The sequence below is a fragment of the Tarenaya hassleriana genome, unplaced genomic scaffold (assembly GCF_000463585.1).
Source record: "Tarenaya hassleriana unplaced genomic scaffold, ASM46358v1 Cleome33, whole genome shotgun sequence".
NCBI lineage: Eukaryota > Viridiplantae > Streptophyta > Magnoliopsida > Brassicales > Cleomaceae > Tarenaya > Tarenaya hassleriana.
Genome location: NW_010966459.1, coordinates 63883 through 78827, shown reverse-complemented (window position 1 = coordinate 78827; position 14945 = coordinate 63883). Strand labels below are relative to the sequence as shown.

The 14945-nt window shown below is 37.9% G+C and overlaps 4 protein-coding genes across 4 annotated transcripts; 3 read left to right on the top strand and 1 right to left on the bottom strand.

Moving 5' to 3' along the window:
* Window positions 1-30: 30 nt before the first annotated feature.
* On the bottom strand, window positions 31-777 carry LOC104821221 (60S ribosomal protein L26-1-like). The gene has a single exon (XM_010552027.2). The coding sequence runs from the start codon at window positions 689-691 to the stop codon at window positions 251-253; it is 441 nt and encodes a 146-aa protein (XP_010550329.1). The 5' UTR covers window positions 692-777; the 3' UTR covers window positions 31-250.
* A 603-nt stretch (window positions 778-1380) lies between these two features.
* Window positions 1381-3509, top strand: LOC104821220 (BTB/POZ domain-containing protein At3g49900-like). Its single transcript, XM_010552026.2, has 4 exons — window positions 1381-1661; window positions 1792-1861; window positions 2138-2653; window positions 2725-3509. Exons 1-4 carry the CDS (start codon window positions 1501-1503, stop codon window positions 3469-3471), a joined length of 1494 nt encoding a protein of 497 aa, XP_010550328.1. The 5' UTR covers window positions 1381-1500; the 3' UTR covers window positions 3472-3509.
* A 1479-nt stretch (window positions 3510-4988) lies between these two features.
* LOC104821219 (probable xyloglucan endotransglucosylase/hydrolase protein 6) lies at window positions 4989-6525 on the top strand. The gene is made up of 4 exons (XM_010552025.1): window positions 4989-5278; window positions 5381-5481; window positions 5611-5807; window positions 6010-6525. Exons 1-4 carry the CDS (start codon window positions 5086-5088, stop codon window positions 6392-6394), a joined length of 876 nt encoding a protein of 291 aa, XP_010550327.1. The 5' UTR covers window positions 4989-5085; the 3' UTR covers window positions 6395-6525.
* Window positions 6526-8163: 1638 nt separating this feature from the next.
* LOC104821218 (branched-chain-amino-acid aminotransferase 3, chloroplastic-like) lies at window positions 8164-11666 on the top strand. The gene is made up of 10 exons (XM_010552024.2): window positions 8164-8425; window positions 8533-8624; window positions 8733-8910; window positions 9716-9892; window positions 9983-10114; window positions 10243-10341; window positions 10426-10542; window positions 10818-10913; window positions 11066-11178; window positions 11323-11666. Exons 1-10 carry the CDS (start codon window positions 8291-8293, stop codon window positions 11438-11440), a joined length of 1257 nt encoding a protein of 418 aa, XP_010550326.1. The 5' UTR covers window positions 8164-8290; the 3' UTR covers window positions 11441-11666.
* Window positions 11667-14945: the final 3279 nt, after the last annotated feature.

Here is a 14945-nt window from a genome sequence, read left to right as displayed (position 1 = left end):
ACAAGAGTGAAATGAACATACAATGAAACATCCTAAACGCCATACACAACAATCATGAAACAAAATATTCATCATAATAACAAAAAACACAAAATAACTTGAGTGGGTGGTTATTAAATCATCCTCATAAGTAGATCGAAACAAAGACGTTCTCATGTCCGCAACCAAACCCTAAATTTCCATCGCGAAAACAAAGTAAACACGGAAAATAAAAAACAGATTAACCTGGGAAAGTTTTTTTTTTCATAGATCAATCAACGCTCTGCATGACATCCTCCGCACTGAACTTAGTTCCCTTGTCCTTATCCGCAGCCGCCTTACCCTTCGCCTTTCTCTCGAGCAACGACTTCCTGTCCTTATCCAGCCTCAGCTTCGTTATCACCACCTTTGACGGGTTTACCCCCACGTTCACCGTCGTCCCGTTCACCTTCTCTCGAGTGATTCGCTCTACGTGAATCACCCACTTCCGGCGGTATACCTGCACCACCTTTCCCTCCCGGCCCTTGTACGTTCCCCTCACCACCTGGATCTCGTCGTCCTTTCGCACCGGCATCGATCTGACGTTGTACTTCTGCCGAAGGTCGGTCGAGAGCGGCGCGCTCATCAGGACGCGCCTCACGCTCGACGGTGCGGTGAAGTGAGCCTTCCTGTTCTTCCGGCGAGACGAGCTCACTCGCGGGTTGTACTTCATCTTCTCCCCCCTGTGAAAAAGAACGAGGAACCTAGGGTTTTTTTTGTGGTTGAGGCCGACGAAATGCGGTTTGAACTGAGATTATAAGAAATCCCCAAGACGGAGGAAAACGGCGCCGTTTGGCTGATGGCAGAATTAGGGTTTTCCTTTGATCTCTGCACTCTACTGGTCCGTATCTCTTTTAAGTGAGTTAATGGGCCTGGCCCAATACTGAGAAATACCCATTTTGAAGCCCATAATAAACTTCACGGTTCTCCCACTGAAATTGATCACACAACACAGCACCACTTCATTGTCTAACAGATTTTTTTAATCCAACATCCGAAACCCAGCTCTTTTTTTTTATAAGATAAATCCTTTCAAATTTTATCCCGTGATTCTTTGTATAAAATCTATTATTAGATACTAATCTAAAAGATCAATTCATAATTATTACAAATGTTACAAAACTAGGATGAGGAATATATAATAATATAGAATTGTGCATATCCATGTTGTCCTTGTACAACTACGCAATGATTTTGGTTAAATTGAAGTCGAAACACAAAGTGGCAGGATTGATACTAAATAGGGTGAATAAGAGAGATGTTGGGTGGTCCCTCTACCTGAATCAAAGGGTCATGGAAATGGAAACACTTTAAAGGGCATTCACATGCAATCCCTTTATATTCGCCCTACCCTATTTATTAGTTATTACACCCTTTACTCCCAGTTCTTCCCCTCCCATTCTCAAACCCTAACCGACGAATTCAAAACCTCCATAAAAACTTGTAGTTTTATTCTCTTTCGAACCAAAAAAGAGAGAGAGAATGAAGGGCTGGACGAATCTAGGAGTTGTGGATACGATATATGAAGAGGAAGACAATGGCTACTCTTCATCTTCATCTTCTTCTTCTTCGTCTCTTTCACTTCAACGTATAGATCTCTCCTCTCCTTCCCCTCCTCTTAAATCCAGACTCCAGGAAATATGGTAACACCTCTGTCAATTGTTTTCTATTATTGTATGTTAATATAAGATAAGATCAAACTTGTATTTATTTTATGTTCCTTTAAATTTTGGCGTGTCTTCATTCCGTGACCATTATATCTTCAAAATTAAGGTCATTGGCTAGGGATTCTGCGCCGGATGTGCTTGTACATGTGAAAGGAACAAGCTTCCATCTGCACAAGGTACTATCTTTGTTTTGACATTGATGTTATCTTATTCGAGATTCCGAATACTCGAAATGGGATCGATGATTGGTTTTTGCCTTTCATAATTCACAGCTACATTTCCGATCGTTATTCTCAAAAGGGTAACGCAAAGTTATGGCCTTTTTTTTCTTATATTAAATGCCCATTTACTACCGAAAAAAATGCGAATTGCAAAAAAAAATGTATGGACATTTACTGTAATGCTGCAGAAGTTTTGAACTTTTGTTTTCTTCTGTTCATCGTTATCCTTAGGATCCTCTGTCCAAAAGAAGTGGGTATTTAAGACGCCACCTAACGGGCGTCTCAGAATTAACTCTCTCCCCGCCGTTAAACGTAACGGCCAAGACGTTCTCTTTAGTGGCAGATTTCTGTTACGGCGCGCATGTCCAGTTAACGCCGTTAAACCTCACTTCCCTGAGAGTTGCTGCCGAGCAGCTTCTGATGACGGAGAACGACGGAGACGGTCGGGAGAACCTCATGCAGATAACGGAGTCGTACTTTCGGCGAGTCGTATCCGTAAGCGTAGATCACACGCGCGTTGTTCTCCGTTCCTGCCTTCTTATGCTTCCTGAGTCGGAAACTACGGCGTTTCTGCTCGGCCGGTGCATCGAAGCGTTGACTTTGACGGAAGACGGAGACGGCATAGACGATTTCCTCGGTGATGCCGTTAGACTTGACGCCGGTGATTTCGTGATCGTCGCCCAGGCCGTGCGGCGGCGGTTCCCGCGCCACGACTTGCTATACAGGATCGTCGAAGCTTACGTGAAGGTAAAGGTTATTTTCGTCATTTGGTGATCACAGCTGGACACGTGCCGCCTCCTCATGGACGTAAACTGCAGGAGCAAGACGGAAAGATAACGGAGGAAGAGAAGGTTCTGGTATGCAGTGCGATAGACTGCGGCAAGCTCTCGCCGCCGTTACTCCTCCACGCGGTCCAAAACCCGATAATGCCCCTGAGGTTCATCGTACGCGCCATGCTTCAGGAGCAGCTCAACACGCGCCGCTCGATTCTAGCCGACGCTGGTGGAAACCGGCAGAGCGCCGCCGCGAGAAGCTCCTCCGTAACGCTCGGCTCGATTCTCCAGAGAGACTCCGCGGCGCGGCAAACTGCTAGGCTCAGAGCCACGATGGAGTCCACCAGCTCGAGAATAGAGAGCCTGGAGAAAGAGCTCAACGCCATGAGGAAGATCATCTCCGAAGAATCCGAGATGCAGAGATCGGGTGGGATCGGGTCGAGAAGCGTGCTGGATTCCGGTCGATCGGCGAGCTTCCATTGCGTTTTCCCGCCAAGTGAGGGAAAGATAGAGAGAGGAGAGAGAGGATCAGCGTCGTCGCTCGGCACGACATTCAGGAGAGGAGGCGGACACAGCGGCACGAGAGCGGTGGCTCCGTCGTCTTCCTCCGCCGGATCGGCCGCCGGGAAAAGCAGCGGTAAAAGAAATATTGGGAGAAAGCTGATAAATGGAATAAAAAGTGCTTTATGGCGATCCAAACCAACTCCGCATAAAAGCCCCTCCATCATAGACGACATTTACGATGATTTGGAGGATTTCGTCTGCATCAAGAATGATAACTCGCATTTGTAATTCATTTCATTACAGTTTATTACAAAATTCCAAAATCACATTCGGTGCATATCCACCATGAAACCAACAATTCTGCTTTTTTTTTATATATAAAAGGGAGGCCACAGATATCGTAACGTACATCTCACGCTCCTGATACAGAGCGTCATCAAGAATGATAACTCGCATTTGTAATTCATTTCATTACATTTTATTACAAAATTCCAAAATCACATTCGGTGCATATCCACCATGAAACCAACAATTCTGCTTTTTTTTTATATATATAAAAGGGAGGCCACAGATATCGTAACGTACATCTCACGCTCCTGATACAGAGCGCTGTAATCCACGTATAGGCAATATTAAAATTTAGGGAGGGGTATTTCGATACGATTTTTTGGAACTGAACTGTATCGATCTGAAAATTACAGTATTTTTTTTAACCTTTAAAAAAAATGAATTTTCTGGAATCGAAGCGAAACAAAATGAATTTTTAAAAAATCATGAAAACCCGCAAATTTCTTAAAAAAATCTATAATTTTTTTAATCCAAAGCGCAATCAAAACCGAATCGAACTGAATATAAAATAATAAACGATTGGTACATAATTTTATAAAACCGAAAAAACTAAAGCTAATCATTTCAGAACCGAATTCAAACCGAAACGTCTACCCTACTAGAATTGGTACAATTCTTGATAAATCATATATACATATTTATACAACTAATATCAGAACTTGGTCATGATTAAAATTTATAGAATTACAAATTTTAATAATTCAATTTGTAGCACCAAAACGATTTGTATTAAAGAGCATTAGAATGAAATAATAGTTTTGTATGTGTATATATATATATATTCGGTAAAACAATGAATAAAAACAAAGGTTGGTTCCAGTTGATGGACCCGGGCCCCGTCGGCCGTAACCGCCAAACCCACATTCGTGTTCGTGTAGCATGCAACGATATATGCGGCCTTCATGAGATCCACTCATACTAATATTAAATATATAATTAACACCGATAATTTTAGTGTTTACTTTAAATGCAATATTTATTATAAAAAATGACGTCCAACCCGTTCCATCAATGAGTATTTTATTTTTCACGATCTCTGGATCTTGGAGCCCTTTTTCTAGCTTTTTTTTCCTACTTTATAATTTTTTTAGTAAAAATGTTTATCTATAGATAGATAATTTTGAACATATATATATATATATATATGAAATCTCTATTACCTAAAGTATTGATATTAGTTTCGGGTTAAGATTATATATATTTTTAAAATTGTTGTTGTTTCAAAGAAATTTATATATTTTATGTGTGTGTGGTTTTTTTCCAACAAAAAGTATTAAAAATGTATATATATATATATATCATTAAATAAGTAGATGGGGCCATACGACTGCTCGCCATTAGCTGTGTGGAAAGCTAAACAATGGCTTCTTTCTAGTGGGTCCATCCGTCCACGTCATCTTTAATTCTCAGTTTCTATCCAATTACTTTCTGTATAAATAGCCCTCTAAAGTTCTATCATATAATCATACCCACAAGTCGAAATATTCAAATACATTAAATATTTCTTTACAATTTCCAATTCTTGGATTTCTTCTCATTCACAAACAGAGTGCCATGGCCAAGAAATATTTCCCTTCACCACCCCTAACTTATCTTCTTTGCATTGTCACCCTCTTCACATTGATTATTCCAATTTCGTCTCGACCCGCAACTTTCCTTCAGGATTTCAAAGTCGCATGGTCTGATTCTCATATCCGTCAAATCGACGGTGGTAGGGCTATCCAGCTCGTTCTTGACCAGAATTCAGGTATAATGCATATTTCCTGGGTGATTTTGATTGTAATCAAACTTTAGGGGCTATTTTGTAAAACACGCTTTTACACGTTCTCCTGATGCTTCTTCTCTTCAGGATGTGGGTTTGCCTCGAGAAGCAAGTACCTCTTCGGACGAGTGAGCATGAAGATCAAACTCATCCCCGGAGACTCCGCCGGAACCGTCACCGCCTTCTACGTAATCTCTCGTTTTCTTTTTGGTCCTTAACTTTCTTTAACTTTGCTTTGACCCCTCGAGTTCCCTTGGATGCCAAGAAACCCCTTGCTGGAATCTTGAACCGTGTCTAATGTCACGTATGTGTTTCAGATGAACTCGGATACGGACAGTGTGAGGGATGAACTGGACTTTGAGTTTCTGGGAAACCGAAGCGGTCAGCCGTACACTGTCCAGACGAACATCTACGCACATGGGAAAGGAGATAGAGAGCAAAGGGTTAATCTCTGGTTCGACCCGGCCGCCGATTTCCACACATACACCATCTTATGGACCCATAAGCATATTGTGTAAGCTCTCTCTCTTCCATAAACTATTTTATCTGAACTTTGGCATATATTGTAACAGTTTTGACAAATTAAAATTCTATACTCAAAACTTGTAATCAATACAAGAATTAATGGAACGAACACCATGGCGACGAAAAAACACAAAAAAAGACCGTAGAAAATAGCTAAGAACGTATTTTTGGCACGTGTGGGTTGCTGTCAGTTTCTACGTAGACGACGTGCCTATAAGAGAATACAAGAACAACGAGGCGAGGAACATACCGTACCCTACGTCCCAACCCATGGGGATCTACTCAACGTTATGGGAGGCCGACGACTGGGCAACACGTGGCGGGTTGGAGAAGATCGATTGGAGCAAAGCGCCGTTCTACGCTTATTACAGGGATTTCGACATCGAAGGTTGCCCCGTTCCAGGACCGGCTATCTGCCCATCCAACCCTAAGAACTGGTGGGAAGGTTACGGCTACCAAACCCTAAACCCCGTTGAAGCCAGACGTTACCGTTGGGTCCGAATGAACCATATGATCTACGATTACTGTACGGACAGGTCTCGCTACCCAGCTCCTCCGCCTGAGTGTCACGCTTGAGCTCCGAGTACATTATTCACTTACATGTTCTTACGAATACGTATATATACATATATACACATGTATACTTGTGATATAAGATATACGTGTAATTTGCTTATTTTCGATATATGTGAATGATGTATTGTGTTTGGGGGCCGCCGGTGTGCGCGTGTGTATATGATGGTTTGTGGTTGTGAAAATAAATAATTAAATAAATGTGAGATGGACTGTCTATATATATATATATATATGTTCTTATATATTTTTTTAAAAATTCCTGTTGCGGGTTTTGGGGAACGAAAGCGATTCGTTGAACGAAGGGCATATGCATACACAACTCTGAATCCAGAAATGCTTTGGAGCTGCATGGTCCTAATTTTGTAGCTAACGGGTTAACGTTTTTAGTTTAAAAAATAATTACGAAAATGACGTATGAATTGATTTAGAACATGTTCAATTAAATAGCTTAACCCTTTTTTTCTTATATAATTTGACCTAAAACATGTGATAGAACGGCGTTACTAGGGTCCAGAATTCAAATGCGAATTCGGTATTAAGTGTTCGGAATCATTACGTGAAAATAACATTACATCTACTTACTACATATTAAATATCTGTGGATAAATATAGTTTTTTTTTGTATGTATAGAAATTCCATCCATACTTGATATCAAAAAATATAATAACCCCTCTACCCAATATATATTCCTATATGGAAGTTTATTGGGTGGTTCAACCGGTAAAAAAATAAGCAAAATTCATTCCCAATCCGGATTCGAGTATTCATTTTAGGAGAGATATTTACATGGGTTTTTCTGATCTTCTATAAGATGTAGTCGGATAAAGGTTTATTATAAATTATAAAAACAATAATGTTACATCTACTTTGTAAATTCGACGTTTTAGTTGTATAAATACGTCATACATAAGCGATAGAAATGAATTTAAAGCTTATTTCGGGTCTCTAAATCAGAAATTTGATTTATTTCAATCCATATGCTACAATATTAACATAACATAATCCAAAATTGGATGATTAAGTGATAAGTATAGGAAACAAAACTTCTTTTTTTAACCTAGATTCGAATTTTGATTTGTGAAAGGGTATTGATATAAATTTTTTCGACTCTCAAGAAAATGCAGTTGTGACAAAGTAAAATTTCTGATTATATATATATATATATATATATATAAAGCATAACATTGACAAATCCGCCAAAGTGTTCCTAACATTCGGTTCTCTCTCTGTTGTTTCGGTTGGTCAACCTTCCGAGCGAGTTAGAGTCTCTCGTATCTTTTATAGGTAAATAAATGTTCGTTACGCAAAATTGCATGCGATCGTGTTTAATCCACTTGTTATATTATTTTTGTGTTTTATATATATTTGTTGTCATTAGGTCATTTTGAAATTAAAGATAGTAGTTAGTCGTTTCTCTCCGCGTAGCGTTATAGCGCCCCGTCGGCTTCATAGGTTATATCGGACGCATCGTCATGTTGTATATATTTGCTTTTGGTGATACGTGGCTTAATTCGCTATCCAAGAATGAAAGAGAACGTTTTTTAAATGTCCCATTGGAAATTTGAGATTGCGTTTTCCATTTAACAAAGACCCTAAACGATAACGATAAATATAAAACATACCGATATTAGCAGCATACCATTTCCAAGATTAAATGTCTGTAGCGCTGTCGGACAGATCATGGGGACCAGAATAATGAGAACCACAGATACTTTCTTCTGATTATATAAAGAAAAATATATGATTACAGTTTGAATTCACTCTATATAGTAAATTATAAAAAAAAAAAAAAAGAAAGAAAGAGGATTTAGGGCAAAAAGGAGAAGGCAGCAAAAAGAACAGACAGCAGCCTCCGTCTCCATCGTCATATCGCCGCCAACGAATTTCGCTGAGAGATGGAGAGGACCGCAGTGTTTCCGGGTAACCAAAATTACCTCCTTTGCCCTTCACGCGCCGTCGCCACGCGCCTCCATTCTCTCTCCTCTGCACCGAGTCTCCGGTCTCTTCATCCGCCCTCTATCTCTCTAAAGGTTAATCTCTTCTTCTCTGCTGATTAATGTTTCTTCCGAGTTCTTACCTTCCGGCCGCGTCTTCGGGTTTTCTCTGAGCCCTTTTCGTTTCTCCGATTACCCTGCAGCAACGGTGTTCTCTTTCTTCCTCATCTTCTGATGCCATCCATGGCGGAGTCTCGTCTCTTCGATGCGATGCCGTTTTGTCCAACTCCACCAGGTTCATTTTCGTTTCCGGTAGTCTTTTAGGGTATTTGGGTTTGTCGGAACGCAATCACCTTTCGGTGAGGTTGACCTTTTTCTTTGTCTTGATCTAATGTCTGAATAGCTCCGAGATGTCTGAAGTAGCCGACATAGATTGGGACAGCATAGGTTTCGGTATTCAACCAACCGATTACATGTATATCATGAAGTGTGGCCGCGACGGGAATTTCTCTAAGGGCGAGTTGCAGCGTTTTGGGAACATTGAGCTGAGCCCGTCAGCCGGTGTTCTCAATTATGGTCAGGTAGGTTTCTTTGTTTCTCAGGTCTTGTCCTTTTGAGACAATCTTAGTCTATGGAATGGAAATGCATTTCTTGGGTTGAGTAGTTGAAAATATGAGGTAGTTGCAGTTGCAGGAGCTTTATAACTTGTCAACTCCTGTTTTTTTTTTTTTCTTAGAGGAGCTCATTTTTCCTGATTTTCTTGTTACATGAGTGAGATTCCTCCATGACTCTTGTTGTTGTTGTTACTCTTTCACTAGTTTCTATACGAGGCTTTAGTTCTAGATATTTGATTGGAATGCTCTAATAAGGCCGATTAGTTTCTTCTCTGAATGGTTGCAAGACTTTGAATGGTTCTTGATGCGGAAATGTGAGGCAATGTATCATGGCTGTGAAAATCAGCCGCAGAATTTTCTGTGATGGTCCTTAAATGGAGGCCTGCATGGCCATCTGGGGCCTGGTTGGAAGTATATGAGAATGAATCAAAGATCAAATATTTATATTATACCCTGCCATTTATATGCATCCGCCATCCAGTTTATCTTCATTTATTCAGTGGTTAAAAGTTTGAACAAGTAATCAAATGATTCAGGTACTTTCTCAAGAAGTGATACTTTGAATTGATGTTTATTTGGGAGTCTTCTCACTTGATAAGATTGTAACCTAGAGGGATAGTTCACTTAGTTAGAATTTAGATTGCCCTTTCTGTGTCTGTGTCTCGGTGACGATAAGATGCTTCATTGTCTCTCCAGCTTGTTGGGTACGATTTTTTCTTCTTCTAAGGGGTCTTATCTCAATTTGTTTTCTAATGCCCTCCTCTGTTTTTAGGGATTGTTTGAAGGGCTAAAAGCCTACAGAACACAGGAGGGGAGCATTCTCCTGTTCCGTCCTGAGGAGAATGCTATCCGCATGAGAATGGGGGCTGAGAGAATGTGCATGCCTGCCCCAAATGTCGAACAGTTTGTGGAAGCTGTGAAGAAGACCGTGCTAGCAAACAAACGATGGGTAATGGCAATACATATTCTTTTTTTGATTATGTAAAAGTATCGAATTATCTTAGTGATATGCTTTTTTCTTGATGTGTTATTGTTTCAGGTTCCTCCTCCAGGTAAAGGTTCCTTATACATCCGGCCATTGCTAATGGGAAGTGGAGCTGTTCTTGGTCTTGCCCCAGCTCCTGAATACACTTTTCTTGTTTATGTTTCACCAGTGGGAAACTATTTCAAGGTTAGCCCGACTCCAAAAAGTTTCGAAATTTCCTCTTCACACATCCAGAGGCATATCCTTTGATGGTATTTAATATATTTTTCAATGCTTAGCTGTTGTGATTAAGAACATTTTCTTAGTGATGTCAGGAAGGGGTGGCACCAATCAACTTGATTGTGGAACATGAATTTCACCGTGCCACTCCAGGTGGTACTGGGGGTGTCAAAACGATAGGCAATTATGCTGCAGTAAGTAGGCAGGCTCCTTGCTTGTTTGGTTTTCCGGTTTTCGGTTTTCAAATTCAAACGTAGCCTCGGTTATTTGTAATCTAGGTTCTGAAGGCACAGTCAATTGCGAAAGCCAAAGGATATTCCGATGTTTTATATCTTGATTGTGTTCACAAAAGATATCTTGAGGAGGTTTCCTCTTGCAATATTTTCGTCGTGAAGGTAAATCTCATCTGCTGGTATCTGATAGCGCCTTCGAATCTAGATGTTTTTCTTTTACGCTTTGCATTACTTGTTCCCAACAAGTATTGGGGACAAATTCTTATTTTTAAGGACAAGAATAACGCCTTTGAATCTAGATGTTTTTCTTTTACTCTTTGCATTGCTTGTTCCCAACAAGTATTGGGGACAAATTCTTATTTTTAAGGACAAGAATAACATCATCTCGTGTTTGGATATTTGTGCTGACCTAACTCGTTTGGTTCTTGTTTTACCAGGATAATGTGATATGCACTCCTGAAATAAAAGGAACCATCCTGCCTGGAATCACCCGGAAAAGTATAATCGATGTGGCTCGAAGCCAAGGGTTTCAGGTGAATTCTCTTCTCCCAACTCTGAATTTTTTTTTGTGTCCGGACAAGATCAAAGTACTGTTAACACCATCAAGGGCCAAAACTTAAATACAAGGACCGGGCTTGTTGGTGGCATAAGTATAGTATGTAAAAGATCAAAGTTGTTATTGCAGGTTGAGGAACGGGGAGTGACAGTGGATGAGTTGCTAGAGGCTGACGAGGTTTTCTGCACTGGAACTGCTGTCGTGGTCTCTCCCGTAGGAAGCATTACCTACAAGGACAAAAGGTAAAAAAACTCTATTACCCGTCAAAGGCGAAAACTTTCCACAAACCCATTAAAGAGCTACCTACCATAACCCAAAAGATGGAAGCTTTTTTCTTTCTGTTATCCCCTTTAAATCGAAATCTTCCCATCTGTTATGGTGTGCAGAGTAACTTATGGAGAAGGTGGGGTCGGAGCAGTGGCAAACAAGCTGTACACCGTTCTAACCAGTCTGCAGATGGGTCTGAGTGAGGACAACATGAACTGGACTGTCCAACTCTGTTAACAAAAGGGCAACACACTTGAAACTTTTTGCTGCCTGGTTTCGTCTTCTTACATCTCATCTCTGTAGATAAGACTCGGGCTGTTCCCGAAACCCTAAAACCCACCCTATATCCAAGACTTTTTAGTACCTTGGCTTTCTTTGTATCCAAGATTTATTTATGGTGTGAATTGGGAATATCCAAATTGGCGTTGGGATGTGGGTTGCTTAATGAGTGCCAGCTTCTTAATACCATTATTTATGCAACTTGCCAAAATCTAAAGACCCACTTAAATTCTGAATTTTTTTTTACAAGTGAATAGATACATACATATAGGCGCAAAATTAAATAATAATCTGAAGCGATGATTTACTCGAGTTTATATCAATTAGATCAGTCGTTCGAATTTAATAACGTACTAATACTACATAATCATATATTATTTTATAAATAGAAAGAACCATACGATATATTTACCTTGCAAGAGCTGGTTGAGTTGAGAGCGCACACGGGAGGCGTGCAGCTTTACGCAAAGATGTCATGATTATCTCATGATTACGAGATAATAACATGTTTATCTTTAATTCATATATACATATAAATCAATGAAAACGAAACATAAAAAACTGTTTCTTTAAAGAAAAAAAAAGCATAAAGAGGTTATTTCTTATGAAAGGGCTTATCGCAAGAATTACTACTCTCTAGAGGGACTTTACAATACTTCCAAAAATGTAAATTGGATTCCACGAAGTGATAGGGACCTTTTCTCCCCTCCTATGCTATGGGAGACCATCCTCTTATTCTATTTTTTTTTATAATCGGGTGTTTTACGCCGAAATCCAAACTAATCACGGGATCGAGAGCTAACCATATGATTGGAATTACGTTTCTCTCTTTAGCTTGAGATTCGAATTTGAGACGAAATAAACGTTTTGCGTCTCCATTTCACAAGTTGAACTATCCAAATTTAGTATCTATCCTATTCTTTTATTTCTATTTCATAAATTAATAACTCCTACATGCATCTATATATATAGATTGATATTTTTATTGTTTTACATACATCATACATCATCCGTGTATATTGTATATGTATTGTTTTTTTTTTGTTTAAGACAGTATATTCGCAAGGTTTTCACTATAAATTTTTAAGAGTTCAATTTACACAACGTCACTTTATGATTCTTGAGCATATTGAACTTAATCTAAATGTTTTTTTTATATGAAATTTAGTTTTAATATATAACTCCATTAAAATTTCCGAGTTCAACCACCCAAAGAGTAATAATTTCGTAGATTTTATATATTTTTTAAGGTTGGTTAGACCAATAATTTATTTTTAAGATAAATATTATGCAGTTATTTTAAGATGGCCTACGATGCAAAGACCAATTCCTACTAGTGGTGTTGAAATCGGAGAATACATTTTTTCTAACCCTTTAAGCTTAAAACTTTATTTATTTTTCCTAGAATAAACCAATTATATATTCCCATAGAAAGAAATATAATCACATCGGAAAAAATGCTCAATAATTTCAAGATTTGATAACTTTATTTTATCCAAATGCTTTGACTTTCACCGATTTGGAGTCAAAGTCAACCTTTTTTGTTCGTCGTCTAGAAGCCTTAGCATATAATATGGAACTCTCTAGTAGCGAGGCACAAGTTATTATTTAGAAGGTATATATTATTTTTTTTGTAATGATCAAAATTGTAAATTGTGTAATATCGAAGGATATAAGATATTTTTAGTCTAGAAATGAAACTGAACTAGTTTTAGGAAGAAAAAAAACATAAACATATAATTATTTTGCTTATACACACACTATACCACTAAAGTTACAATTAAATTTTAAAAGTGACCTATTCAAGGAAAAATATATAGCATAAAAAACTTTGATAGAGTTAAAAAAAAAATCGTCTTTTTACATATATTTCACAATAGAAAAATCAATGTTTTTTTATATAATTCGAAAGTTCACCAGGTATTGATCCAATTATATCTCCTAGAATACCTAAGAAATCTGGGTGAATATCTTTTCTCAAGTGTAAAATTTAAATTCAGGTTAACAGTATACTTACATGTTTTCTACCCTAAGCCTACCCAAGCTCGGGTGGAAAATCAATGTTAGGGAAGAAGGAGATTAAAGTGGGAGTCTTGAATCTCGACTGCCATGGAAAAATATAATTAATTATTATTATGTTCTAATCATGTATTAAACGTTGCATCTCTATCACGTATTTGCTTAAATTTTAATTTGGGTCCACAACAGGTCAATAGTTTTACAAATAAATGATTATTAAAGCGGAATATACGTCAAATTTATTAAAATAAGAAGAGTAGCAGACAAACACCATCTATCATTTCATTTTTGTTTCTCTCAGTTTGAAAACTTGGACATCTCATTTATTTAATTATTTATTTTTAAACATTTTTAGGTTAATCATTTCATTATCGTGGGGTTATTATATCCTAATCTTCTCGTGGTAAATTTTCTTTGGGTTTGGCCATTTTGTTCACCTACCGTAACGGAATTTACTCTCCACAAATTTCTGTCTTACCTTCCCTTCATCTCTTTTGGTCATTTTGGTTGGTATATAAATAAATATACATACATATATATATATATATATATATATATATATTGAGACACACAAGTTGTTTAACACTAATTAAAAACAACATAAATAGATTAAAAAAAATCATTTCACCATATATCGGAAATATCTGTCTCCATCTCGGCAACGTATATATGAATAAAGAATGTATGATTATCGAGTATGTGTGTGTGTGTGTATATATGTGTACATGTGTGTGTGGCACACGCGCTCGAGTACAAGAGTTACTTGGTCATATATGACTTAGTCCATCACATGTGATAAAATCGTACATTCAATCATGGAATTCCTCTCTTCGATTCGTAAGCTGCCAATGCCATGCAATGCAAGTGGGATTTAAAAGCTATTGTTACAAAGAAATGTTTTGTAAAAAAAAAATATCTCCTTTTTCATAGTAACCAAAAGGATATGATGATATATTATATAGTTTTTATATATTTCTACCTATTGCATCTATATATCGTCCAAAACGCTGTCATATCAAATAGTATTTAGACACGTGGCAAATAATATGATACTTTAAAATTTTGTCTTCATTTGGTATTTGCGTAAGATATAATTCAAGATTTCATAATAGAAAAAAATGGCTCCACTAATTGCGTGGGTATGAACCAAGACCAACTTCTAGCATGTAAAGATCGCATAATTTTAATTTCCGAATTGTCCACACATGCGCTAAAAAATTATTCAAGTTATTCAATTTAATAAATTTTAAACTACTTAATTATTTGATTTTACCGTTCGATAAAGAGTAATTGATTTCAATGCGGAGACTGAAACTGTTTTCCCGGCCGATCCATGCAGATAAGTACAAAGAAATTATTGATTACAGATAATAATAATAATAATAATAATAATAATAATAATAATAATAATAATAATAATAATAATAATAATAATAATAATAAT

Coding starts and splice junctions, on each gene's coding strand:
- LOC104821220 (XM_010552026.2), top strand. CDS start 1,501: ATGAAGGGCTGGACGAATCTAGGAGTTGTGGATACGATATATGAAGAG. Junction 1,662..1,791: donor TCCAGACTCCAGGAAATATG/GTAACACCTCTG, acceptor TTCAAAATTAAG/GTCATTGGCTAGGGATTCTG. Junction 1,862..2,137: donor CAAGCTTCCATCTGCACAAG/GTACTATCTTTG, acceptor CGTTATCCTTAG/GATCCTCTGTCCAAAAGAAG.
- LOC104821221 (XM_010552027.2), bottom strand. CDS start 691: ATGAAGTACAACCCGCGAGTGAGCTCGTCTCGCCGGAAGAACAGGAAG.
- LOC104821219 (XM_010552025.1), top strand. CDS start 5,086: ATGGCCAAGAAATATTTCCCTTCACCACCCCTAACTTATCTTCTTTGC. Junction 5,482..5,610: donor GAACCGTCACCGCCTTCTAC/GTAATCTCTCGT, acceptor TATGTGTTTCAG/ATGAACTCGGATACGGACAG. Junction 5,808..6,009: donor TGGACCCATAAGCATATTGT/GTAAGCTCTCTC, acceptor GGTTGCTGTCAG/TTTCTACGTAGACGACGTGC.
- LOC104821218 (XM_010552024.2), top strand. CDS start 8,291: ATGGAGAGGACCGCAGTGTTTCCGGGTAACCAAAATTACCTCCTTTGC. Junction 8,426..8,532: donor CGCCCTCTATCTCTCTAAAG/GTTAATCTCTTC, acceptor ATTACCCTGCAG/CAACGGTGTTCTCTTTCTTC. Junction 10,342..10,425: donor CGATAGGCAATTATGCTGCA/GTAAGTAGGCAG, acceptor TTTGTAATCTAG/GTTCTGAAGGCACAGTCAAT.